Genomic DNA, 26,373 nt, shown 5'->3' with positions numbered 1-26,373 from the left:
TGCTGGTTTCTAACCATCTCAAACAATCAAGCTTATTAGGGGAGTTTGTAGTTAGTCGTCTTAATTACAGTGGTTTATGTAATACTTCCTTCATATCTGATGATGGCAGAGGTGTTGTCTCATAAACCTGAGATTAAATATTAATCTCCTGGTGGAACAAGGAGGAGCCATACTAACAAAAGCCTTTTAATGCTTCATTTAAATGTGTACCTTGCACCCTCACAAAGCCCAGGGCTCAGCAGGATCATGAGATTCACCACAGGTAATTTACCACTGTAAATATATATTCATACAATGTTTTCCATTGCAGTGATTGCACAGCTTGTAATATGAATGTTAGAAAATACCTTTTTAATGGGGTTTGTTTTTACAAACCAATGGAGATCAACAACCTTTACTGTATAAAAAACGTCTTGGAGGGGGAAATAAGTGAATAGTGTTAGATGGATAGGATGTGATATAAGCTTAGTTATTATATATAGATAGCCCATTTCTTTCGATGCACAATATTAAAATTTCATCTGAGAATTTGGAACATTTTCTAAAGATTTTGTAAACAAGATTAACACTTTTTAAACTGTCAAACAGTTGCAATTATATAAATAAGGTGATTTCTTAATTGCCTCTATGTACAAAAGTTATTAAACCAAAAGTACAGACAAAAATAAGCACTGGATCCAACCAACTAAAGACTTTCTTCTTGAACTCTAACCTCAAGTCTTGTCAGCATATTGACTGCGTGATGATTTCAAATCGTATTTCCGTGAAGGCAAACTCCTGAGTGTTATTTTAATGTAAAGCAGCTTGGTCCTTGCCGTGTATCTCACAGGCAAATATTGGAAATAAAGCCCTGCCAAGAACTGTATGTTCTGTGGATTTGAATCAATGGAAATGAGTAAACTGAAATATGCTTGGCCTGCTTATACATGTTTAAGCAGAACATCTTAGAAAGGCTAAAATGTCTGCCATTTAAGTATTTCATGAAAATAGTTTGTCCTCTTCAAATAAGCAAGTTGTTGGTTGCCAGTCACACGCCACTGGACAACGGTTAATATTAAACTGTACTGAAGACTCTTTCACTTGTGTTTGAAAGTTAACACATCATGATATTTTGAGTACACTCTCAGAAAAAAAGGTATAAAATCTGTCAGTGGGGTGGTACCTTTTTAAAAGGTACACCTTTGTACCTTATTTACTCCTAAAGGGTGCATATTAATACCTTAAAGGTACATATTAATACCTTTTGAAAGGGTACCAATACCAACGCAGTGACAGCTTTTGTACCTTTTTGTCAAAGAGCGTAGGCATGGATTATCTTTTTAAAATATTTTAATTGTTTACTATTACAGATCCAGTGGATACCCCAGAGTTACCAAAGTAAGTCTTCAGAATGCTCTTTAAATGTGACCTTTTGCCCTCTGATGATCCTACATGTGCAAACTGACAACATAAGCAATGAGACATTCTTAATAAATCTGGTTTAACTTGTAGTCATTAAATGATCTTATTGTTGGTTTGTTTACATAAAACATAAATACAGCACAGAGTAAATGTTTTCCCACAGGAAGTTCACTTTCAACCCGAAAGAAGGAATTGACAACCCTGCTTTAGTGATCTCGGATGACAAAGGTTACTTTCTCAATCAGTTTTATCCAATCAGCAGCTGATAGATCATTAACTGGCTTAAAGAAAAAGAGATTTGACATGATGAATTAAATGTCCCCAGAGCCTGATGTGCATCCGCGGCTTTGTGTTCTGAAGCGGGAGGAGGGTCAGGGCTTTGGCTTCTACCTGAGCAAGGACACTGGCTGCAGGGGACATGTGGTTCGGCAGGTGGAGCCTTGGAGCAGCGCAGAGCGGGGTGGGCTGAAAATGGGGGACCGTGTTTTGGAGGTCAATGAGGACTTTGTGGATGACAAGGAGCACTCGACTGTGAGAGCACTTCCTTATGCAAACATGAGACTTTTGTATTATGTGAATTAAACACACAGACACTGGAATACAAATGATATTGGCAAGTAGATGCACAGCATTAAAGGGACTGTTCACTCTAAAATTCTGTCATTATTTACTCACTGTCATGTTGTTGCAAACATGTGTGACTATCTTAGATATTTAAAAAAAAAAAAATCCCATGTACAATAACTACAAAATGACAATAAATTGCCATTGCTGATGACGAATATTATGGAAATATTTGGCAGATAAATGACACGATTAACCAATGAGAATCAAGTATTCCAGAGTGTTACAAAACTATCATTATGTTCTTAAAAGTACAATAGACTCCCAATGTTCACATATTTTATAACAATATTCATCCTGCAAAATTAACAATTATATAATAATTTTTTATTGAACATAGCAGTAACACTTTACAATAAGGTTCAATTTGTTAACATTAGTTAAAGGATTAGTTCACTTTGAAATGAAAATTAGCCCAAGCTTTACTCACCCTCAAGCCATCCTAGGTGTATATGACTTTCTTCTTTCTGATGAACACAATCTGAGATATATTAATAAATATCCTGACGCATCCAAGCTTTGTAATGGCAGTGATAGGGATCAATGAGTATTGAAGTTACGAAGAAAGTGTAAACTGGTGTCACGTCAGTTACACTTTTTCCGTAAGTTGAATAGGAAAGGCGTAGGACGTAGCGTAAGCTTGGTGAACTGCAAGAAGTTTTACACTTTCTGCGTACGTTGAATACGGAAGGCGGTTCATGCCGAAGATAGATATTTTACTTCATAACTTGTAAAATATGGATATTTTTTTACACAAATGCATCGCTTCGCTTCAGAAGGCCTTTTTTAACCCCCCGGAGCAGTGTGGAGCACATATTTATGATGGATGGATGTGGATGGAAACACTTTCTTGCAGCTCATACTCATTGATCCCGTTCACTGCCATTATAAAGCTCGGATACGTCAGGATATTTATTAATATTTCTGCGATTATGTTCATCAGAAAGAAGAAAGTCATATACACCTGGGATTTTCATTTCAAAGTGAACTAATCCTTTATGAACTAACAATGAAAAACACTTCCAAAGCAAGTTCTTAATCTTTGTTAATACTAAGTTTAATATTTACTAATTTATTATTCAAATTAAAAGCTGTATATTTTAATATGATAACATTTTAAACAATAAGGTCTCATTTGTTAGCATTAGTTAGCATTTATTAACCTTTGTTAAGTATTTCCAGCATACCGTACTGTGTATATTCAGCCTTGTGAACTTGTGTCTTGTTTTCAGGTGGTGCTGAAGGTGCAGGCGTCTGGGCTGAAGCTATATCTGTTAGTGCTGAGTGCTCAGGATTATGAGTTTGCGGTTTCGGAGGGAAGAGACCTTACGTCGCTCGCTAGAGCTTACCATCCCGTGGAGGGCTGTTCTCGCCCACGGTTATGTTACATCACTAAAGAGCCTGGCAGCGGCTTGGGCCTCAGAATCATTCCTATTGAAGGTACTGCTCCTTTTGCGACTGCAATAAACATACGATTGAAGCTAATGATGACATTTTTACATTTATTAAAGATTACTAGTTTAAGAAAACATATGATAACGCACTAAAACATTTTTATCATGACAAGAGTTTAGCATGGTAATAAGATAAGACAATGTATTCGGTCTTGGTGGAATATATACGTTGCTGCTGTTATTGTTGCTGCTGCAGAGCAAATAGAGACTTGCTACTGCCAATACATACACTGGACACGCTACAAATAGCTTATATGAATATTTCCTGTAACAGATGACACAATACAAACATTTTAACTATTTAAAAGTGTAGAATAGATAAGCAGGGGAATCAATTGTGGATTGAGAGTAACATACTCTTGGATATAGGCCTATTGTTTATTTATGCGTCCATAGGTTTCATGATGTCCAAGTACACTAAATTAAGGAACTCCTCCCCTAGAAGGGATCATAAAAAAAGTAGTTGATGCACATTTTCATTGAATGTTTCAGCATGGTGTACGTATACATGGATTATTGTGGACAGTTTTGGTTCATTTCTTTAAACATGTGAGTAGGTGTGCGAAGCAGTTATCGTCTCAGCCCAGTGAGTGATGGTCCAGCTGAGAGAGCAGGAGTCCAGAATGGAGACAGGCTGATCTGGATCAATGGAGTCATGATTTCAGCACTCACAAATGCAGCACTGTCAAAAATGGTAAGTGTAGTCATATAGTATCTATGTGACACCTTCCTTACAAGTGTAATCTCCAATGTTTTCAGTTTTAGGGACCACAGAACTTCTAGATTCCACTTTGTTTCATCAGGTGAAGAAATGTGAGGATCACGTGACTGTCTTGGTTATTGACAGCAGGAGTGAAGAGAGTTATAATCGCATGAGATTACCCATAATTCCTGCATTCGCCAAAACTCATAATCTACCCTACAGACCAAAAACGCTACACTTGACTCAAGGACCACAGGGATACGGGTTCCTCTTAAGGCAAGAGAAGTTAAGATCTGGGCGTATTGGTAAGAAACCACTTATTCTTTAATAATCACTGAGATATTAACTAAAACTATTCAAATGTTTTTGTTACCTGAAATAAAGTTAAAATAAAATATAAATATTTGATGAAAAACATAAACTAAATGAAAATTAAAAATGCTGTCTTGGCAACTAACTGAAATATTTTTAAGTCAAAGCACTAAAATTAAAGGTAGGGTAGGCAATTTCAGACCGTGATTTTAACGGTAAAAGACTGTAAAAATGCTACGGTGAAAAACAGTTAAAGGTGCCCTTCGAATTAAAAATTGAATTTACCTTGGCATAGTTAAATAACAAGAGTTCAGTAGATGGAAATGACATACAGTGAGTCTCAAACACCATTGTTTCCTCCTTCTTTTATAAATATCATTTGTTTAAAAGACCTCTGAAGAACAGGCGAATCTCAACATAACACCAACTGTTACGTAACAGTCGGGATCATTAATATGTACGCCCCCAATATTTGCATATGCCAGCTCATGTTCAAGGCATTACACAAGGGCAGCCAGTATTAACATCTGGATCTGTGCACAGTTGAAATCAATCAGACTAGGTAAGCAAGCAAGGAACAATAGCGAAAAATGGCAGATGGAGCAATAATAACTGACATGATCCATGATTATCATGATATTTTTAGTGATATTTGTAAATTGTCTTTCTAAATGTTTCGTTAGCATGTTGCTAATGTACTGTTAAATGTGGTTAAAGTTACCATCGTTTATTACTGTATTCACGGAAGACAAGACTGTCGTTATTTTCATTTTTTAAACACTTGCAGTCTGTTTAATTCATAAACATAACTTCATTCTTTATAAATCTCTCCAACAGTGTGTAATGTTAGCTTTAGCCACGGAGCACCATCAAACTCATTCAGAATCAAATGTAAACATCCAAATAAATACCATACTTACGCGATTAGACATGTTGCATGACGAACACTTTGTAAAGATCCATTTTGAGGATTATTGTAATGATGGGAGACTCAGGCAGGGGATCCAAATGCAGCGTTTTATTAAAAGAGAGCGTGGTCGTACAAGCAGGGTCAAACAGGAGCAATAAAGAACAGGCAGAGTCGTAGTCAGGGTACAGGCAAAGGATCGAGGGAGGCAGCAATGGGTCGTAAAACAGGAATCAGGCAGAAACAGTAACAAACAGGCAGACAGGGAAATAATGCTTAGAATTGTACACAGAGACAACAAGACTTCGTGATCAGGTGAAGAGTGTGTGAGTCTTTTATAGTCCAGGTAATGTGTGGCAGCTGGGTGTGGTGATTAGTGTAGTGATTGGTGGAGTGAGTGCAGGTGATTGGCAGAGAGGATTATGGGGAATGAAGTCCGGGAAGTGACAGGAACAGATGGTGATCATGACAGTTATATTAGCTGTGTGAACTTTGTTTATGCTGTTCAAGGCAAGCGCGAGCTCTGGGGGCAGGGAGCACGAGAATTTAAAGGGGCCGCAGCCTGAATCGGCGCATATTTAATGATGCCCCAAAATAGGCAGTTAAAAAAATGAATAAAAAAAAAAATCTATGGGGTATTTTGAGCTGAAACTTCACAGACACATTCAAGGGACACCTTAGACTTATATTATATCTTTTAAAAAGACGTTCTATGGCACCTTTAAGTTGGTTTACAGAAAGTTTCCGTACTATATACGATGAATAACTGTAATAGATCTAATGGTACATTTAATGTAATTTTACGGTAAAATATTATTACAGTTTTTTTTAATATTATTTGCAGTTTTTGGAAGTGACAAATAACAAGTGAAAAACCATGAATTGACATCCCCACAATTCCCTGCGTGACACTTCACATTTGATGTATTTTCTTAGTTTTTCTTATTTTTTTCTAATTCTGGCAACCACAGCTGCCGTTTTTTTTTACCGTAAATTTTACGGGTATTTTTTTTTTACAGTGTAGCAATAGCAAGCCTAGCTTTGAAAGCATAAGATCCCACCCTCCCTTAATATAAAATAAAAATGTAATATAATATTAAAAAAATATTTTATTTTATATAAAATAAATAATTAATATAAATATTATAATAATAATTTAATATGTATTATTAAATATAAATATTACATGCATAAATAATATAATAAATTATAAAAAAAATTACAATAATAATATTACTATTAAATCATTCTATTATAAATTAATAAATATTTACATAAATATTTAATTACTATTTAAATAACATAGCGGAAGGGAGTCCCTCGTAAATGGAATATCATTTTGGGGGTCTGTGGCTGCTTTAGAAGTCCAATGTGCTACTTGCCAGAAACACTGTAACATTTCAGCATACTGTATATTTCCATCACTTTGTGATATAATTACTCTATAGCTCATGTATTACGAGAGATTGACCCCTGCAGCCCAGCTGAAACTGTAGGAATGGAGGATGGAGAGCTTGTGCTAGCGGTAAACGGGGAGCAGGTGGAGGATGCAGAGCATGAGGGCATCGTCAGCAAAATACGGCAAAGTGGCCAGCAGGTCACCCTAACCACCATCTCCATCCCAGGCAGAGACTATTACACACAGGTGCTTACATGCACGCAAACGCACATGCTCATACAGAGAAAAGGAACAATAACATTCAGCTTGCGAACAGCTGCTAAATCAACATATTTTATCTTTGATTGAAGACAGTTGACCCTGAGGGCTAACCAAGAGCCTGAGTTCATGCTCCTAATGCTTATGATACACTGAAACAGGTTTTTTAAATTAAATGAATCTACTGTGTGGAACAGACATGGACCCCAGGGAATGGGTGGGGTTGCTGTGACCTACATAGCATAGGGAAACATTATTCTTGTAGTATGTGCTTGGAATTATCACTGAGAAGGTGTTTGTTATTTGATCCTCTACAGCTGGGTATTTCTCCATTGCTGTTCTTTGAAGACCATATTCCAAAAAAGGAACAGTTCCCTAAACCTCCTCCACAACATCATGAGGGACACCAAATTCCACCGCACCCTCGACTTTGTGTGCTTCACAAAGAGGGCTCGGGATTTGGCTTCAACCTAGGCTGTGTTCAGAATAAGCCTGGGACTTATATCGGCCAGGTACTAGTTCTAGTTATTATTTTATTGTTAGATCTACTAAATAGCTTGAATGTCCATTTAAAGGTGCTAAAGAGGATGTTTTGTTTTATACATTTTTGCAATATTACTTGAAACTGTCTTTACTAACTGAAGACTAAGACTATTTATTAGGTGCACTGAAAGTAATAATATTAATATACATCATCTGTGCACGAGGTAGGGCCTTAAAAACATCAGCCAATCGTTTACGCGATCATCGTGTAAACAATTGGCCCTCTGGCTTGTCAATCACTGCCATGACGTTCCTTGTGAGAGACGTGCGCGGATTGGCCCTCTGGCTTGTCAATCACTGCCATGACGTTCCTTGTGAGAGACGAGCGCGGATTGGCCCTCTGGCTTGTCAATCACTGCCATGACGTTCCTTGTGAGAGACGTGCGCGGATTGGCCCTCTGGCTTGTCAATCACTGCCATGACGTTCCTTGTGAGAGACGTGCGCGGATTGGCCCTCTGGCTTGTCAATCACTGCCATGACGTTCCTTGTGAGAGACGAGCGCGGCTGCGTGCTCCAGTATCTTTCCACACTCCACAGGCGCCGCATGCAATGTTTTTGTCAGGAGACAGGAGTAACAACTGCAGATTATGAGTTACCTGCGGTGTGTCCGACATAATGAATCCAAAAAACACGACACAGCGAATGCCGGTGGTAAACACTCGTGTTCCAATACTCGTGCACGAGTTTTGGGAGGCGTTCCTTTGAAATGAGCTGTGAAGGAGGGGGCTGTTCTTACGCATGCGCTCATTTCAAAATCTCACTAACAGTCTTGACGAAAAAATCCTCTCTATCACCTTTAAATTTCAGCAAATGGAATAGAGTGCTGAAGTAATGATGTAATTATGTAGGCCAACCAGGAAGTTAGCATCTCTGTTTCCCCCGTGACAAAAACCCAATAGGATTTTTCTTTTGGCTTTTGGATTATTGGAGAAAATAAGCTCTGAGACCAGCACAAGTTTATGATTCTTATATGTTTAATTCATCATGATGATTTTGCAATAGAACGCAACTTGTATGAATTTTGAAGCCTAAATACAAATCGCCAGGTATAATAAAAAGCTAAACGTAAGCTACAAAGAATGTCACTGCCATTAAGCTCGCATCAGCTCTTTTAGTCTTTTTTGAAAAACATTCTGAAAGTTTGAGTAAGTATAGTTTGCAATAGTGCGAACACAATGAGGCCGTTAAAACAGACCAAGATGATGTTTAATATCCTCGACAACCTCCGTACTCCCATTTAGCTACTTGTTAGCATACGCCTTTTTCAAGACAAGTAAAGGATTTTAAAAAGTCATAATGGGTATTACTAATGTATTTTATGTTGTAGCATAAAATGTGAAAATATATTGCACTTGTTTCAACCACAGATCTTATTTCAGGCATTTAACCAAAAACCCATTTAAAAAACCCACTAACTTCAGGACCATGGAACCGGAAATGCTAAAATGCTAACTCATTTTTGGGTTTTAGCCAACAAAAATATGTCATCCCTGCAGCACTCTAGAGCAAAAATGACTCTTTTCACACAAGTCTCCTTGAACATGCCCCTCATATGCCATTGGTCGGGCAAATGATAGTCCTGCCCCCAGACTTATGGCATTGGCTAATGCAGTGATGTATTGATATCACCACACTGTTTACATTTTCAGCAAAAATAACTTGACTTATATTTGTCTTTGCATATTAAAGGAATAGTTCACCCAAAAATGAAAATTTTAGCTTAAACATTAAAAAATTACAGACTACAGCTTTAAATGCTTTCAAAGTCTGATATGTGTAATTCTCCTTCTTATCAATAGGTGATGATGGGGAGTGCAGGAGAGAGAGCTGGGCTGTGTGAGTGGGATGTGGTGGTAGAGGTGAATGGACAGAATGTGGAGGAAGAGTATTTTGATGAAGTGGTGAGGCTGATAAAAGAGGGAGGAACGCCTCTCAGGCTGCTAGTCGTGGAAGGAGAAGGATATCAGAAACTGAGAAACACCATGCAGACTTCAGGTCTCAAAACCAGCCAGACTTCAAGTTCAGGACTCAATCTTTCGCAGTAACACGGTGAGACCCGCTAACACACATGCATGCATTTTGTAATTTCAGGATTATTTTTATAAATTTAAATCTTGCTTTACAGGTTCCAGACACTTCACAAGACGATTTTGTATGAATTAATATAACGAGGTAAAAACATTAAATTTATTAACTTATTAATTTAAAAATTCCTGTAAAAATTGAATTTTTTAAATATATAATAAAAGACGACTCACAAGACGATTTTGTATGTATTACTATCACTAGGTAAAAACTGTAATTTTGTTAACTTATTAATTTAACAATTCCTGTAATTAATTGTTTTTGTTTTTTTAAATATACAATAAAACTAAACACCAGTAAATTCCCCTTCCCGTCTCTCTGCTGGAGAACACTAATACTGTCTATATAGTCATTTCAGCTGATTTGTACACAATTACAAAGATTGTCTTATGTCTAGCAAAAATATTGAAAAAGGGGAAAACGTTTTTCAGATAGAAGCAAATCTGCTTGTCAATAACCACATTTATTATTAGTGTCATTATTTAATGCAACCACAACATATATTTGAGTACAAATGTAATATAAAGTATAATATAAAGACTGGAGTACTTGTGTACCATCAGGTTTACCAAAAAGTGATTTATATTGTTGTATGACTGTATAGTATAAAAACACAATGAAATCTTAAACTCCTAATCATTCTGGAAACTTACATGTAGAAATGTGATTTCATGTTAATATAAAGTTTTATTTCAAAAGTATTCCATGTCAGATTTGTAGCATGAGTGAATTTCAGTATTTTTAAATGGCTTCTGAATATAAAAAGATTTATATTTAGGAATTCAAATCACATGATTATTTACTTAAATCAAATGTAAAATGTTTGCTCTATGCACCACATTAATAAATTCTTCTCAGAATGTTTTTTTAAACCTCAACTTTTTCCACAGTTCTCTTTTTGGTGGGTAGTCTCCAATTCTGTAAGTCCAAAGACAAATAGTTAATTTCTCAATTAATTATTATTATTTTAAACAAAATTAGTGTAGTTGCAGAGTCAGATTAATAAGTTACCACATGCTGAATTAACTGTTAAATTACTACCAACCTCCAAGAATTTGGTCAAAGCAAGTAGCGACTCTTTCAGCATCCTCCTTACTGAAGCACATTGGAGGTTTGAATTTGATGACACTGTCCCATGGTCCATCAGTGCTGATAACTATACGCTCCTCTTTCAGCCTGAACGAATCAGAAAGCGCAGTTGGTTATCAGATAAATGCAACAAGCTGAGAAAGAAGAGAAATTGTCAGTACCTTCGAACAAGATGTGCTGCTTCTTCTGTTGCTGGTTTTCGGGACACCCTGTCTTTAACAAGCTCCATACCTATAAACAGTCCAACACCACTGCAAAAAAGAACAAAAAGACACATCTGTTCATTTTCTTCTTTGAGAATGTTGCATGTCGTTACAGTATTGGTATTCGACGAGGTCTCAATAAAAATTGATTTTCTGCATTTCATGCTTACCGCACATCTCCGATGAGTTGATGTTTAGTCTGAAGCTGAAGGAGCAGCTGTTTAAGATGACCACCGACACGCACAGCATTGCCTCTGAGGTCTTCCTTCTCTATCACGTCTAACACCGCCAGACCAATGGCACAGGATACTGGGTTACCACCAAACTGCATCAGCCAAAAAGGTTAAATATTACTTAAACTCACTCTACAAAGGATGTAAAAGATAAATACATTAGCAAAAGGTATTTCTGAGCAAAACGGTTCTCACTGTGTTGAAGTACTCCACACCATTGTCTGTAAAAGCATCAGCTATCTCCTTTGTAGTGGCCACACATGCAATCGGATGCCCATTGCCCATTGGTTTTCCCATGGTCACAATGTCAGGACAGAAGTCTTCACCTTCAAGCTGAAAAGCCCAGAAATGACTCCCAACACGACCGAAGCCCGTCTGAATCTCATCTGCCACATAAACTCCTCCTGCTTCATGAACGTATCTGAGGGGATGTTGCATGCAGCTTCATTCAGTGGGTTCTGAATAAAGAGTAAAGACACTCAACAAAAGTTACAAAAAGACTTACTCTGCTACTCTTTTACAATAACCAGCTGGAAAAATGATCTGGCCACCAACACTGGGTAAAGATTCAGCAAAAAAAGACGAAATCTGTACAAATTAAAGGAACAGTTCACCCAAAAATGTACATTCTTCCATCATTTACTAAACCCTAACGTCATTCCAAACTAAAATAACATTGGATGCCATTGACTTTCATTGTATGGACAAAAACTGAAAATTTTAAAAATATCTTCTTTTGTGTTTCACACAAGTAGGAGGTTTGGAATGATGTGAGAGTGAGTATTTTGAATGAACTATCACTTTAAGAAGCAATATATTTTAGTTAAAAATATTTAACTTTCCGACTAACTTGACTTGATTTCCCCACCATACCTTGCGGCCTTTCTTATGCGCCTCTTCAATAAGACTTTTCACTGTGTCTGCATAAGCCTGTCCTGGGTCAGGATGATCTTCTCTGTAAATTCCGTGGTAAGTATCAGGGAGAGGTGCCTGTAGATATGCAATAAAGCATATGTAGCAAAAGTCTTAATTACTGGTTTAAAAGGAAGATGTTTCTATGTTCTGTACGTACCACATGAACCCATTCCTTTTGGCCCTCTAGTTTCCGGAACTTGTACGGGCTGATGTCGATGAGTGGGGTGAGATGTCCATGATATGCACTGGAGAGGCAGGTAAAGATGACACAAAAATAAGTCTGATGTAGCCATTACCTGCTGATATAATCTTAATTTTTTGAAAATTTCACATTTAAAACTCTTACTGATCTAGCACGACGACATCCTGGTGTTGGGTATACTGACGGGCCAGTCTCAAAGCAAGATCATTAGCCTCTGAACTTTGGAAGAAGACAGTATCTACATAAGATTTCATTGAATATTTCTTTTAAACTATGTAAACAGAGTTACTAACCCTGAGTTGACAAAATAAAAGACACAAATCTTCTTTGGCAGTGTGGCTCTCAGCCGATCTGCATACTGCACTATATTGTCATGAAGGAATCTAGTGTTTGTATTTAGAAGATCCATCTGAGCAGCAGCGGCCTGAGTGATGCTGGGGTGACAGTGTCCCACTGCAAAGACAAGATGCATCAAGTATGTCATCATGGGTCTGTGATTTGATACTTGACACTTCCTGTAAGTGCTCTGGAAAGCCTATTTAAAATTCAGTGGGATAATGACAAGAGCTGATTATGTTTCTATAAGCATTGATTTTATGACAATGGTTTTATGAAATTGTTTTATGAAATGTACTATTTCATGGTTTTATTACAGTAACATTAACTACGGTATGCAAACAGAAATGCTGTAGGACAGCCAAAGATTACTTCATTTGCATTGCAAATAAACCAGATTATTTTTTCAGTTACAATTTCTAGATGTGTTTGACTATGGTTATAAATGTGTTCTGACTTTTTTGAATCAAAGAAAGAAAGAACGAAATAAAGAATGAGTCATTGACGAATAAGGATTTTAAAAGTTAAAAAAAAAAAAAAACCATAATGGAGATATAATTAATTTTTGAAGTTTTATTAAGTTTTAACAATGTGATTATGTGGTTTTTTATAATCAATTAACACTGATTTTGTCATTTTTTACAAGATGGACAAAATTTGTCACCAAAAAATTCATTCGGTTTAACCAAAATTCCGGTTTTACCGAATGACACTTTTGGTTATACCGAATGACAATATTTTCAAACAATGCTAACAGGCTGATAGCTAGCTAGTTAGCTAGCTAGCAAAAGGACAATCAAACATTTTATATTTAGTACAAGCTTTTTAAATATTGCAACATTTTCCATGTTTTATAGCGGTTGTACCGAATGACCTGATGTTTCGGGACATGCGTATGAACAAGGGAATTTTTCAAATAGTTGAGAAAGAGTTAGTTACTTTGCTTCAGGACCATGTGATCCTTTGCAGGTGTCTGAATGATGTCACATCCTGTTACATGATACTGACCACATGACTTGATCCTAAAATGGTCCCTTTTATATTGGTTACTTCGAATGACATCAATGAAATTCATTTTTCTGGACATTTTTTCTCATAACAAAGCAACGACTTCTACACATCATTTTAATATCATTTTGTTGATATATGATGTTATAAAATCATGCCAGAATAAAAAATATATACATTTATTACATTTTAAGATATTTAATCACTAATGAAATGGTTGTATTGGCCTTTAGACGGTTAAACCGAATGACCTTCTGACACTTCAAAATCTTTAAAATACCTTTATATGTAGCAAAATATAATTTAAATCTTTTGGATTCAATAAAAGAGATCTAGTTGTATTACCTTACATACTTTGGATGTCATATCTTTGTTTTTTATTATTACTAAGGCCTTTGGACAAAAAATGACCCGAATACAAGAACAGAAAGAATACTTTTGGTTATGAATAATTAAAATGATAAAAAGTGACAGTAAAGAGATCTATAATGTTAAAACATTTCTATTTCAAGCAAATGGTGTTTTTTTTTAACTGTATATTCATCAAAGAAAAATGGTTTTCACAGAAATATTAAACCGCGCACAACTATTTTCAACATTGTTAATAAGAAAAAATGTTTATGAGTACCAAATCAGCATATTAGAATTATTTTATAAGTGATAAGTTACATTTTAAAATGTGATAAAATGGAAACAGTCATTTAAAATTGTTATAATATTTCACAACAGCACTGTTTTACAGTATATTTGATCAAATAAATGCCTTGGTGAGCATAAGAGACTTAGAAAATGCGTGTATGATGTTTTATTTAAAAATAGTAGTTTTTAATACTTTTATAAATTAACAAGGAATCATGGAAGTTTATCATGAATTTTAATGACACTTAAGATACCCATAAGCATGCATGACATAATTTCAAAATGTCCTTACCATGTTGAACATTACTAATGCAATCCAAGTACTGCATGCCATTCTCATCATATAAATATTGGCCCCGTGCTCTCACGATTTTCACAGGATCATGGGAGAAAAAGAGTCTGCAGGACTGTCTGAAAAGACATTGGAAAGAGTATTTAATCAGAACTGTTTAAAAATGTGCATTTATTATAATTAAAAAACAACACCAGGCCTTACATAACAGCACGACGTGTAATATTTGATCCAACTTACCCAATCAGCTTCCTGCGCATTTGCAAAGTCTCATCTTTGTGAAAAACCTCCAGAGCCATTCCAACGACACGGTTTGGTCTTCTGCTACAACTGACCGTTTACCCCCTAGACATCTAAGAAGACTTTGAACTGCAGAAAAAAAAAAAAACATTGAAAGAAACAGCCGACAGTGTATTGTCCATTTCTGATGACGTCACACGCCGAGTATGATCTGGATCTTCTGTACTGGACCACATCAGATTTACCATATTTCAATCCAAAACCAGGTATGGCATGCATCCACACTGATATATCTCAACGTACTTCTGCTATTCAATGTATTATTTACTTCACTTCGCCTTGAATTGCTGTGTTTCAGCAGCATCACCAGCCCGCTGTCAGTTGCTAAGCACGTTGCTAACGTTAGTTATTCAGTTAGATTAAGACACCTGACAGCCAGGAAGGAAATTTGTCAGTTAGTGACTTTGACAGCTATTAAGCTCATGTTTATCAAGGTTTACATTCATTACACATCTTTTCAGACCACTTAGTGTTAGGCTATTTTAGTCTAATTTCCTGACTGCGATTAATATGACACGTATGTGTAGCAAGTTAGCATACCTGCTGCTGACCATAATATACAGTCAAGTTGGTTATTGTGAGGTCACTTGATCTGTTTTCTGCTCTTCTGTTGCTTGAATATGACTTACAGATTAATGAATCAGTTAGTTTTGATTAGTGATACATCAGAAGAGTAAAAAAGGGGATACTTTTGCTGTTAAATATAGAATGTCCCTTTCATATAGGGAAACCCTTTTGCAGTGAGCGTAAGACTTTGTGATTTACCTAGATGGATCTCAGCTGGTCTTGGGATATTAGATGCTGGGTGTAATTCACACATTTTTTTCCCTGCAGGCTGTAAAAACACCAGTTGATGGAGGACGTGCTCCAGGGAAATGACAGACCAGGGCAATAACAATCAGAACATCTCACAAAACCCCTTCGCAGCACTCTTCAGTTCTCTCGCTGACGCAAAACAGTTTGCATCCGGGCAAAAGCAACGCCGGCAAGCTGAGCAACAATGTAAGGTCTTGGTAATAAGCACTGCTCTGCTATTATACTTGCAGGAGAACATTAATTTGATAGTAGCAATTGTTCATCCCTACAGCTGTAGATTCGGGAGAGAGCCAGTCTGAGTCAGACAATTCTGTGTCTGACAGCATCGATGAAAATGATGACTCAGTGGCAGAGATCAGTCGATCTTTCCGCTCACGACAGGAGCTCTGCGAGCAGCTCAACGTCAACCACATGATTCAGAGGATCTTCCTCATCACTCTGGACAACAGTGAGTTTTAAACATCTACCCGTTATGAGAACTACCTGTCCCATTTTCCAAACATTAAGTATTTACTGATTGTGAATAGTTTTTTCTATGTGATCATAAATATACACTACCGTTCAAAAGTTCGGGGTCGTAAAATTAAAAAGTAAGTCTCTTATGCTCACCAAGGCTGCATTTATTTGATAAAAAATACAGTAAAAACATATTTTATTATTACAATGTCAAATAACTGTTTTCTATTTAATATATTTAAAAATGTAATTTATTCCTGTGATGCAAAGCTGAATTTTCATCATTATTACTCCAGTCTTGTCACATGATCCTTCAGAAATCATTCTAATATGCTGATTTGGTGCTTAAAAACATTTCTTATTATTATCAATGTTGAAAACAGTTTTTCAACATTTCAACAATTTTTGTGGAAACTGTGATCTATTTTTTTCTTCTTTTTCTTTTTTTTGATAAATTCAAAAGAACAGCATTTACTTGAAATAGACATTTTTTGTAACCTTATAATTGTTTTACTGTCCCTTTTATCACTCCACTGTAACTCTCACACATGCGACAAATACTCTATTAATAAACATTATAAGAAATGCACGACATATAAATGACACATCAGTGCAGCTAAAAATATAACATGACTGTTTATTATATCCTGCTTAGTTTTGGCATTTGCCTAATTTAGCTAGCTTTTTATATTGGTTTCATTTTCTCCTTTTTATTTTTTTAAAAGTTTTATTTATTTAAAAATGTTCTATTATTAGCATTTTCCCCTGTTGTCCATGACCATATCATAATATATTGTGTGTGTGTATATATTCTGTTGTTAAGTTGTGCTATTATTTGCATTTAGCATTGTTTCCCCCTGCTTTACATGATGCTATCAGAACCTTTTGAATGGTAGTGTGTGTTTTTTGGGTCATCATAACCCATTTTTGGGTTACCAGTTGCGAGACACTACTTCTGATATACTTTCCGTAATTGATCCATTTCGTACGTATGCTGAAAAGTACTTCTAGATAGTTTGGGAAGAAAGGAGCATTAGATTGTTTATAGTAAATGACTGATTTCTCGATGATCTCAGTTTAGGTGATCGTATCACGATGACATGCAGTTTCCAGGCAGCGCTGCAGATGACCTCATCCACTGCAGTTTGGCCCATTACGTCATTTATGTTGCTTTCATTTGTGTCTTTATCTTTATCTTCTACATCTATCTACTGTCCATCGCACTGGTCTGTTTGTTATTCAAATCTTTAACACCGTTTGTGTCAGTCATGCTGAAAGGAACGTTTTGCAAACATGATGTCTGAGCCACTTATATGATCAAAAGTGACAGTAACAACATATATAATGTTACAAAAGATTTCTATTTCAAATAATTGCTGTTCTTTTTGACTTTCATGAAAGATTCATGAAAAAATGGCACAATTGTGGCCACAAAAATATTAAGCAGCATATATTTCAACACTGATAATAGTAATACATGTTTCTTGAGCACCAAATTAGTATATAAGAATTATATAAGATTTATATAAATATAAGAATTATATAAGATTTCTGAAGGATCATGTGACACTGACGACTGGAGTAATTATGCTGAAAATTCAGCTTTTCCATAACAGGAATAAATGACATTTTAAAATGTATTCAAATGGAAAACGGTTATTTTAAATTGTAGCAATATTTCACAATATTACTGTTTTTTTTTATCAAATAAATACAGCCTTGGAAAGCATTAAATACTTCTTTCAAAAACATAGAAAAATCCTTATTGTAACCTTTTACAATAAGGTTTCATTAGTTAACTACTATAGTTAACATGAACTAAGAATTATCAATACTTCTACAGCATTTATTAATCTTAGTTAATGTTAATTTCAACATTTGCTAATTATTAAAATATTGTATACAAATATTGTATTTGTAAAACTTATGTATTTGTTAACATTAGTTAATGCTCTGTGAACTAACATGAATAAATAATGAGCAGCTGGATTGTTATGAACTAACATTTACAAATATTAATAAATACTGACCCCAAATAATAATAAGTAGATATAATAATAATAATAATAATAATTAATAATAAAAAGACCCCAAACTTTTAAATGCTTGTGAATATGTGAGTTTATAATATGCACCAAGAATTTATTTACTGTTGTATTAAGATATTATGCTTGTAATGATCTATGTTGGTTAATATCTTTCCAGGTGACCCCAGTCTAAGAGGTGGTAATGGCATCCCACCACGCTGTGTATACCTTGAGGAAATGGCCGCTGATCTTGATGGCCAGGACTGGCTTAACATGGACACCATAGAGCAGGTACAATATGTTAAGGCTGTCTTTCTTTTCCATATTTGTGTAATATAAGAAAAGTTGGACACACACACACATGTACACATATATTATGAACTTTGAGTAAGAATAATATTCCTTCATTTGCCCCCTCCAGGCTTTGTTCAACAGGCTGCTTTTGCAAGAGCCAGGTAACCATCTAATTTACATGACCTCCTGCAGTGTAGTGAATCTCTCAGCAGATCGTGATGCTGGGGACAAACGTGCCATACCGTACCTTTATGCCTGCTATCAGAGAGCAAAGGAGGAGGTATCTTCTGAAGACCCTATACTGGTTGTGCCAAAAGATTGAAATATGTCTGCTCATTGTACTGTTTATTCACACACACTGTTTGTGACCTATTCAATGTGGCAATGTGCTTCAAAACAACACAGATCACTAAAGTCCCAGAGAAGCTGTTGTCGTATGCCGTTCGATGCAAAAACCTGACTGTGTCCAATGCCCGCACGGTGCTGCTGACCCCAGAGATCTACATCAGTCAGAACGTTTATGAGCAGCTTCTGGACCTGTTGCTGGAGGCTGTGAGAGGAGCCCGTAAGTGTCACATTTGAGGACATATGATATGTCTGACGGTCCTGAACTGATTCCATTTGTTTGTATTGTGGTCTTTGCAGAGTTTGAGGAAGTGGTGGAGTTTTTGGAGGAGGTCATCACTAGTCTGTTGGCTGACCAAGAGGTACGGACCTTCGGGGAAGTTATGGTGCCAGTGTTTGATATTTTCCAAGGCCGGGTCAAAGACTTAGACCTCTGTCAGCTGCTGCTGTATTCCTACCTGGAAATTCTCCTGTACTTCAGTCGGCAAAAGGATATTTCTAAGGTTTGTATGCATTGCTCAGTAATGCTAATGTCATTTCCTTTCATACAGATCTGCAACATTTTTAGATAATAATTTTCTGATCATAGGTTTTAATGGAGCACAGTCAGCCCAAAGATCCTAACAGTGGGATTCAGTATCAGAAAACACTTCTAGGAACGATCCTGAATATTTCATGTCTGCTGAAAACTCCTGGTGTGGTTGAGAACCATGGCTTTTTCCTCAATCCTTCTCGCTCCAGCCCACAGGAAATGAAGGTTCAAGAGTCAAATATACACCAGGTGAGCAGAAAATTTACAAAAGGTTTTCAGGCTTGGTGACATGAAGCCAGCCACCTAACCCCTCTTCATTTCTTGTCTTCCCATGTGCTAGTTTATGGGGCAGTTTCATGATAAGCTGTATCAGATTCTGAAAAACTTACTTCAGCAGTCCAGCGAAACTCGCCACCTGCTGCTCTCGTGGCTGGGTGGCTGCCTGCAGGCCAACATGGGGCGGGCTAAAATCTGGGCAAACCAGATGCCCGAGATATTCTTCCAAATGTTTGCTTCGGATGCATTCTTCTTGAATCTGGGAGCTGCGCTTCTCAAGCTCTGCCAGCCGTTTTCTCGACCCTACTCCGCCAAGCTCCTGACCTTTAACCCCACGTACTGCTTGCTTAAGGAGCTGAGTGAGGAAGAGCGGCGTAACAGAAACGTGCATGCAAGAGGTGATCTACCTGTGCTTCACCTTAACAAACTTTTTCTTCTCAGACATGACATAATCTAAACTAATTATACTTCTTTCTACAGGTCTGGACAAAGAGACATGTCTGATACCTGTGCCCCCTCAAAAAACAGTTGAATTTGCCCAATCATACAGCCTTCTCACAGAAAACCTCATCATTACACAGCTTACCATGCACCTGGGCTTCCATAGGTAATAGTTCATTACAAAAGAGTCATGACAGTTTTACAATTTATATTACATTTATACATATATACCGTTCAGCACGATCTTCAGCGTGATTCGCATGATTCTTCAGAAATCATTCTAATACAGTATGCTGATCTGGAGCTCAAAAAACATTTCTTATTTTTATCAATGTTAAAAACATTTGTGCTGCTTAATATTTTTATACAAACCATTATACTTTTTTTTTTTTTTTCATAAATCTTTGATGAAAAAAGTTCAAAAGAACAGCATTTATTTGAAATAATATAAATCTTTTGTAACACTATAAATGTCTTTACTATCTCTTTTAATCAATTTAATACATTCTTGCTGAATAAAAGAATAAAAGTATTAATTTAAATCTATGTATGTATATAAAATATATGTAGTTAGGACCAGTTCTGAGGATGGAAGGGCTAAAACAGCATTCTGTGGGAAACACACTGATGTGCAGAAAATAAACATATGCTTTAATGGTATTTGTTTGTCAGACTTCATGATCAGATGGTGAAGATGAATCAGTCTCTGCACCGGCTCCAGGGGACGTGGCGGGACACGCAGCTCAGTGGAGGCCCAGCAACAGAGCTACGGGAACAGTTTGAACGCCTTATGACAGTCTATCTTTCAACCAAAGCTGCTACCACACAGCCCGCCATGCTACAAAACTGCCTCAACCTCCAAGCCTCCTGCGCTGCCCTGCTGGTTCAGCTCAGCCTGGGCAACCAGGGCCCTGAACACATCCCTCTCACCTTTCCTTTACCTGAACTGGAGAATAGCCTGCTATGCTTTGTGCCAGGTATCCTCGTTTTTGTTTTCCTTTTGAGAAAACACCTTAACCGTCTTAACAGTTTTTTTGAAAACAAAATCTCCTGCCTCTTTCACAGAGTTCTTTGCTGAAAACATGGGCGATTTCTTCATATTCCTCCGCCGCTTTGCTGACGAGGTGTTGGAATCCTCGGCGGAAAGCTTAGAACACGTCCTGACCTTCATCACTGTGTTCATGGGCAACGTTGATAGGTGCGAGCCGGTGTGATGCTGAGTTTCTCACGCTTTTTGTGCATGCCATGTGGCTTGTTGTTTACTCTAGGTTATTTACTCACAGAATGAAGAATCCTCATTTGCGGGCAAAGCTGGCAGAGGTTCTTGAGGCTGTGATGCCCCATATGGAGACTCTGTCACCTGGCGCTACCCAGCCCATCATGTTTCAGCGCCAAAGGGTGTTCAGTTCATATCGGCATGCACCCCAACTCGCTGAAGCACTCATTACAGTCTTTGTGGATATAGAGTTCACCGGTCAGTTTCTGAAGTGTTTTTCATTTGTTTATTTTAGGGCTGCACGATATATCGCATGAGATTGTCACGCGCATTTCGTCAGTAAAGCCGGTTCCCTGATTACCGCTAAATCGCCATCACCTGCTTTCAAATGGAGCGGCATTTAATAGACAGAGCCGTAGATCACTGAAAAGCCACGCAATATCGCGTTCATATCGCAGATGAATCGCCTTCGATAATGAACGCGATATTGCGTGGCTTTTCAGTGATCTACGGCTCTGTCTATTAAATGCCGCTCCATTTGAAAGCAGGTGATGGTGATTTAGCAGTAATCAGGGAACCGGCTTTACTGACGAAATGCGCGTGACAATCTCATGCGATATATCGTGCAGCCCTAGCTTATTTGTTTGTTACAGCCTATATAAGATTTTGTCTATGGCCTATTCCTCAGGTGATCCTCATCAGTTTGAGCAGAAGTTTAATTACAGGAGGCCAATGTATGCCATTCTAAAGTACATGTGGGGAGAAGAAAGTTACAGGGAGAGCATTAAGGTGAGAACCATGCATAAAAATAAAATAAAAATAAAATATGAAATATTAAAATTAAATAATATGAAATAAAAATAAAAGCTAATAAAATAATAAAATGACTTACTTTAAAATAAGGTTTCATTTGTTACTATTAGTTAACTACACTAGTTACCATAAACTTAAAATAAACAATACTTCTACAGCATTTATTACAACTTTTGATTTTAACCAAGTTTATCTGTTACTTTACATGCACTGTGAACTAACATGAACAAACAATGAAAAACTCTATTTTTATTAACTAACATTATCAATGGTTAATAATTGCTGTAAAAATTATAGTTAGTTCATGTTAACTAATGAATTTACTTGTTAACAAATTGAGACCTTATTGTAAAGTGTTACCAATAAAACAATAAAAAAAAAATGTTTTTCCTCACAGCATCTTGCTGATTATGCCTCTGAAAACCTTGAAGCCATGAATCCGCCACTCTTCCTAAGGTTTCTCAATCTCCTCATGAATGACGCCATCTTCTTACTTGACGAGGCTATACAGGTACTTTTATGTTTTGTGCAAATCCAACTATTCACACAGGTAACACGTTTTGTTTGTTCAATTTAGCTTGGTTGTTTAATTAGATTAACATATATTAACCTCTATATGGTTGATATCAGGAAATATTTAATTGACTGATTAAAGATGTGTTATTCACACATGCATCTGTTCCTTCCAGTACTTAAGTAAGATCAAAATCCTCCAGCTGGAGAGGGATCGGGGAGAGTGGGACAGTCTGGCCCCTGATGCCCGCAGAGAGAAAGAATCTAGCCTGCAGATGTTTGGACAGCTGGGTCGCTTCCACAACATCATGTCAAATGAGACCATTGGCACCTTGGCTTTTCTCACATCTGGTAAGAGACGTGAAAGAAACCAAATGCACTAAAATATTAACACACTCACAGAATTATTATTCATTTTTTGGGGTTATAAACTACCTGACCAATTTAGAACTGAACAGAAGGGTTTAAAATATTTATTGCGAGGAAAAACTTGGCTTTTAGTGTACTAAAATGACACTGAAACTCAGACTTTTAATGTATTTATTTTTCCCTGCAGAGATAAAAGGTCTTTTTGTTCATCCCTTTCTTGCTGAGAGGATCATCTCGATGCTCAACTACTTTTTGCAGCACCTGGTAGGCCCCAAGATGGGCGCCCTGAAGGTAAAAGACTTCAGTGAATTCGACTTCAAGCCCCAGCAGCTAGTGTCGGACATCTGTACTATTTACCTAAACCTGGGGTAGGCTCTTTGTTTAAATATTTAACATTTACTCTAAATTCATTTATTTATTTATTTGAGAAAAATATTAAGCAAGTAAACTATTATGGATGCTTTTTTTGGCCACAGAGATGAAGAAAATTTCTGCGCCACCGTCCCAAAAGATGGAAGGTCATATTCACCCACTCTGTTCTGCCAAACTGTTCGTGTCCTCAAGAAAATCAACAAGCCTGGCGACATGATTGTATCTTTTAGTCTCCTAGCAGATAAAATTAAGGTTCATTTAATTGCTATTCATATTTATATTAGATACACACCTTTTTTAATAAGTCATGGGTGTGTTTATGGTAATCTTGCTGATTTTTTTGTGTCTTGTTCAGTCCCTTGCAGACAGGCATCAGCAAGAGGAGGAGACCTACTCTGATGCTCCGGATGAATTCCTGGATCCCATCATGTCTACCTTGATGCTTGATCCGGTGCTGCTACCTTCTTCAAACGTCACAGTGGACCGTTCAACAATAGCACGACACTTACTAAGGTGAGCCATGTATACAACATTACTGACTGCTAATTGACAGTTTATATATAGCAGGGGTGGCAAACGTCGGTTCTGGAGAGCCACAGTCCTGCAGAGTTTAGCTTTAACCCTAATCAAACACACCCGAACAAGCTAATCAAGGTCTGAAGGGTTACTAGAAAGCTACAGGCATGTGAGTCTTTATCAGGGTTGGAGCTAAACTCTGCAGGACTGAGGCTGTCCAGGACTGGAGTTCATCACCCCTGATATAGCTTTCCTTTTTTATTTTAGTCATTTTAGTACTATAACTTAAAGGGTTAGTTCACCCAAAATTGAAAATTCTGTCATTAATTACTCACCCTCATGTCGTTCCACACCCGTAAGACCTTCGTTCATCTTTGGAACACAAATTAAGATATTTTTGATGAAATTCGAGAGCTCTCTGAACCCTCCATAAATAGCAATTTAATTATCACTTAAAGTTAGAGTTAGAGAGCTCTTGGATTTCATCAAAAATATCTTTATTTGTGTTCTGAAAATGAACAAAGGTCTTACAGGTTTGGAACGACATGAGGGTGAGTAATTAATGACAGAATTTTTGGTGAACTAACCCTTTAAACTTATTTCAGTTAGTTTTTCATCTAATATTTTTATTTTTTTGAGCTTTACAGAAAACGGTTTTAATAGTTTTAGTTGAAGTTAACAATAACAACACTGCTATTTGATTAGGTAAAAGTCTAATACCAGTGTTGGTCTTGTCTTTTTTGCTCTAGTGACCAGACAGACCCTTTCAACCGTAGTCCGCTCACCATGGATCAGATTAGGCCTAACGAAGAGCTCAGGCAAAAGATCATGAAGTGGCTTGCTGATCATAAGCAAAGCAACCAGCAAATGGGACCCAGTGGCTAAACCACATTACCCCTTCCCCCAGCACCAAGGCATGCTCTGTATGACTCAGCCAATCAGATGTTTCTGGCCTCTCTCATACCGCTTTGAAACAAGAACACTTAACCACATTTGGAGGAGCACGTCTGCATTTATGGTGTTAGTATGCTCCTCAAAGGTCAAATGCAAATCTCCAAATGCCATATCACTGTAGCATATTCGGCTAGCCGTTCTCTCACACTTCTCTGACGCTTGAAGTTTCTCTAGACAGAATTCAAACTTTTGCATTTTGCCTTTCCGAGCTGTTCACTGTGGGAAATGATACTTGGGTTTATAGACAGGTTATGACGTTTAAGGTTTGCTTACCTGTTCAATGCATTCGCCCTACCTCTGACTTAATTCACATGTATGCAATATTTTATATGCATTGCTTATTTGTTAACTTTTTAAGTTAGAATATAAGCAGTGTACCTCATTTGATATTAAGGAAGAAGGCAACTTGGCCAATGTTGGCTGCAAAAGAGATTAAACTATCATAGAATATTTAGCTAAGATCATCAGCATTATATTCCACAGAGTTTCAGTTTCATAGTTGTACTTATTGGTTTTAAAGGCATTTGTGTTTCATAATGCGGCAGTCGCATGTCAGATTATTTTTGGGCTGGTCGGGAACTCTACCATTTGTCAAAATGCTTTTGTTCATTACAAACATTTTGTGCTTGAAACTCAAGAAGCATATGCTATAATGTGCACTTTTATGAGACTCATTAAGAATACTGAGTTCTGTTGAAATGTTTGGAAATTTTCAAGAATCCATTGTGTCTTTTAACAGTGCAATATGTCCCAAGTAATGACTTTTTTTGACTGCTGAGTCAGCCCTATGACCTTCTCTCATGCAGAGTGACATCATGTCCTTTTGTTAACAGTTGCAAAACTGCATGCATTGGGTGGATGGACCTTGCTACTTACATGTCTTAAAAGATGACATTGATAGGACACTGTCCACTCAGTGGCTTCAGTACTTAAGTGAGTTAGTTGGTTTTAAGTTTTTCTAAATTCTTTGTTCCCTCATACGCTCAAGACCTCATCCAATCAATAAATCTGACCCCATGAATTCTCTAAGCAAACAGAATGCTGATATTTCTGCCTGTTGAGCTGAGCATATGCACTCATTTGTCTCTTTTAATCACAATTAAATAACTTGAACTGAATTTGAGTCAATAGCATTATAGACGGTAGTCATATAATGTACATGCTAACATGTCCCTCTTGAATATAGAACAACTAGACTTTCTACAGTGGTATAAGATGATTGATTCTGTCAACTAAACAAATTGAACTGCCCCAAATAACAGCATGCTTTACTGATGTTAATTTTATTTTTTTGGCTACTTTTTAAATCATATATTAATTGTGCTTATGGCTTGTTTATTGCAATAAAATAATAAAAAAAAAATAAAAAAAAATCTATGTATTGTAATTAAAATTTACAAAATAAAAAGCAGTGATGTGTGAATTATTTTTAATGTTTTTTAAAAGTTTTTGTAAAAGTCAAAGGCTTTCAGAGATTTTTTTTGTATTTTTTTGTGATTGTGGTTCTTTGAAATTCACAAATTTTACAA

At 36.7% G+C, this 26,373-nt stretch overlaps 3 protein-coding genes across 6 annotated transcripts; 2 read left to right on the top strand and 1 right to left on the bottom strand.

Moving 5' to 3' along the window:
- The first annotated feature begins 64 nt into the window (after positions 1 to 64).
- pdzd3a (PDZ domain containing 3a) lies at positions 65 to 11,137 on the top strand. Of its 2 annotated transcripts, XR_007180618.1 has the most exons (12): positions 65 to 262; positions 1,350 to 1,377; positions 1,565 to 1,629; positions 1,727 to 1,932; positions 3,258 to 3,465; positions 4,037 to 4,173; positions 4,283 to 4,487; positions 6,850 to 7,046; positions 7,376 to 7,570; positions 9,402 to 9,651; positions 9,728 to 9,774; positions 10,863 to 11,137. XR_007180618.1 is itself a non-coding variant. In XM_048162092.1 (11 exons), exons 1-10 carry the CDS (start codon positions 190 to 192, stop codon positions 9,645 to 9,647), a joined length of 1,560 nt encoding a protein of 519 aa, XP_048018049.1. In that variant the 5' UTR covers positions 65 to 189; the 3' UTR covers positions 9,648 to 9,651; positions 9,728 to 10,056. The 2 variants fall into 2 exon arrangements, 1 of the variants encoding a protein (XP_048018049.1); XM_048162092.1 differs by lacking the exon at positions 10,863 to 11,137 and having other exon boundaries at positions 9,728 to 10,056.
- phykpl (5-phosphohydroxy-L-lysine phospho-lyase) lies at positions 10,111 to 14,973 on the bottom strand. Its single transcript, XM_048162094.1, has 12 exons — positions 14,845 to 14,973; positions 14,605 to 14,723; positions 12,623 to 12,782; positions 12,474 to 12,548; positions 12,285 to 12,372; positions 12,086 to 12,202; positions 11,718 to 11,800; positions 11,408 to 11,633; positions 11,150 to 11,304; positions 10,938 to 11,027; positions 10,733 to 10,863; positions 10,111 to 10,605 (listed from the first exon to the last, which is right to left on the bottom strand). The coding sequence occupies exons 1-12, from the start codon at positions 14,901 to 14,903 to the stop codon at positions 10,562 to 10,564; spliced, it is 1,347 nt and encodes a 448-aa protein (XP_048018051.1). The 5' UTR covers positions 14,904 to 14,973; the 3' UTR covers positions 10,111 to 10,561.
- On the top strand, positions 14,967 to 26,373 carry ube4a (ubiquitination factor E4A (UFD2 homolog, yeast)). Of its 3 annotated transcripts, none has more exons than XM_048162086.1 (20): positions 14,967 to 15,110; positions 15,739 to 15,906; positions 15,992 to 16,168; positions 18,382 to 18,494; positions 18,625 to 18,777; positions 18,903 to 19,062; positions 19,143 to 19,345; positions 19,432 to 19,623; positions 19,715 to 20,048; positions 20,131 to 20,257; positions 20,764 to 21,068; positions 21,157 to 21,289; positions 21,375 to 21,565; positions 21,996 to 22,096; positions 22,518 to 22,631; positions 22,810 to 22,984; positions 23,190 to 23,370; positions 23,479 to 23,626; positions 23,730 to 23,887; positions 24,640 to 26,373. In XM_048162086.1, the coding sequence occupies exons 2-20, from the start codon at positions 15,780 to 15,782 to the stop codon at positions 24,773 to 24,775; spliced, it is 3,228 nt and encodes a 1,075-aa protein (XP_048018043.1). In that variant the 5' UTR covers positions 14,967 to 15,110; positions 15,739 to 15,779; the 3' UTR covers positions 24,776 to 26,373. The 3 variants fall into 3 exon arrangements, with proteins under 3 accessions (XP_048018043.1, XP_048018044.1, XP_048018045.1); XM_048162087.1 differs by lacking the exon at positions 14,967 to 15,110 and adding an exon at positions 15,318 to 15,338; XM_048162088.1 differs by lacking the exons at positions 14,967 to 15,110; positions 15,739 to 15,906 and adding an exon at positions 17,253 to 17,319 and having other exon boundaries at positions 16,030 to 16,168.

This window comes from Megalobrama amblycephala, linkage group LG16, assembly GCF_018812025.1.
Source record: "Megalobrama amblycephala isolate DHTTF-2021 linkage group LG16, ASM1881202v1, whole genome shotgun sequence".
NCBI classification, from domain to species: domain Eukaryota; kingdom Metazoa; phylum Chordata; class Actinopteri; order Cypriniformes; family Xenocyprididae; genus Megalobrama; species Megalobrama amblycephala.
The sequence above is the reverse complement of the archived record's forward strand: the minus strand, read 5'-3'. Positions and strand labels throughout refer to the sequence as shown.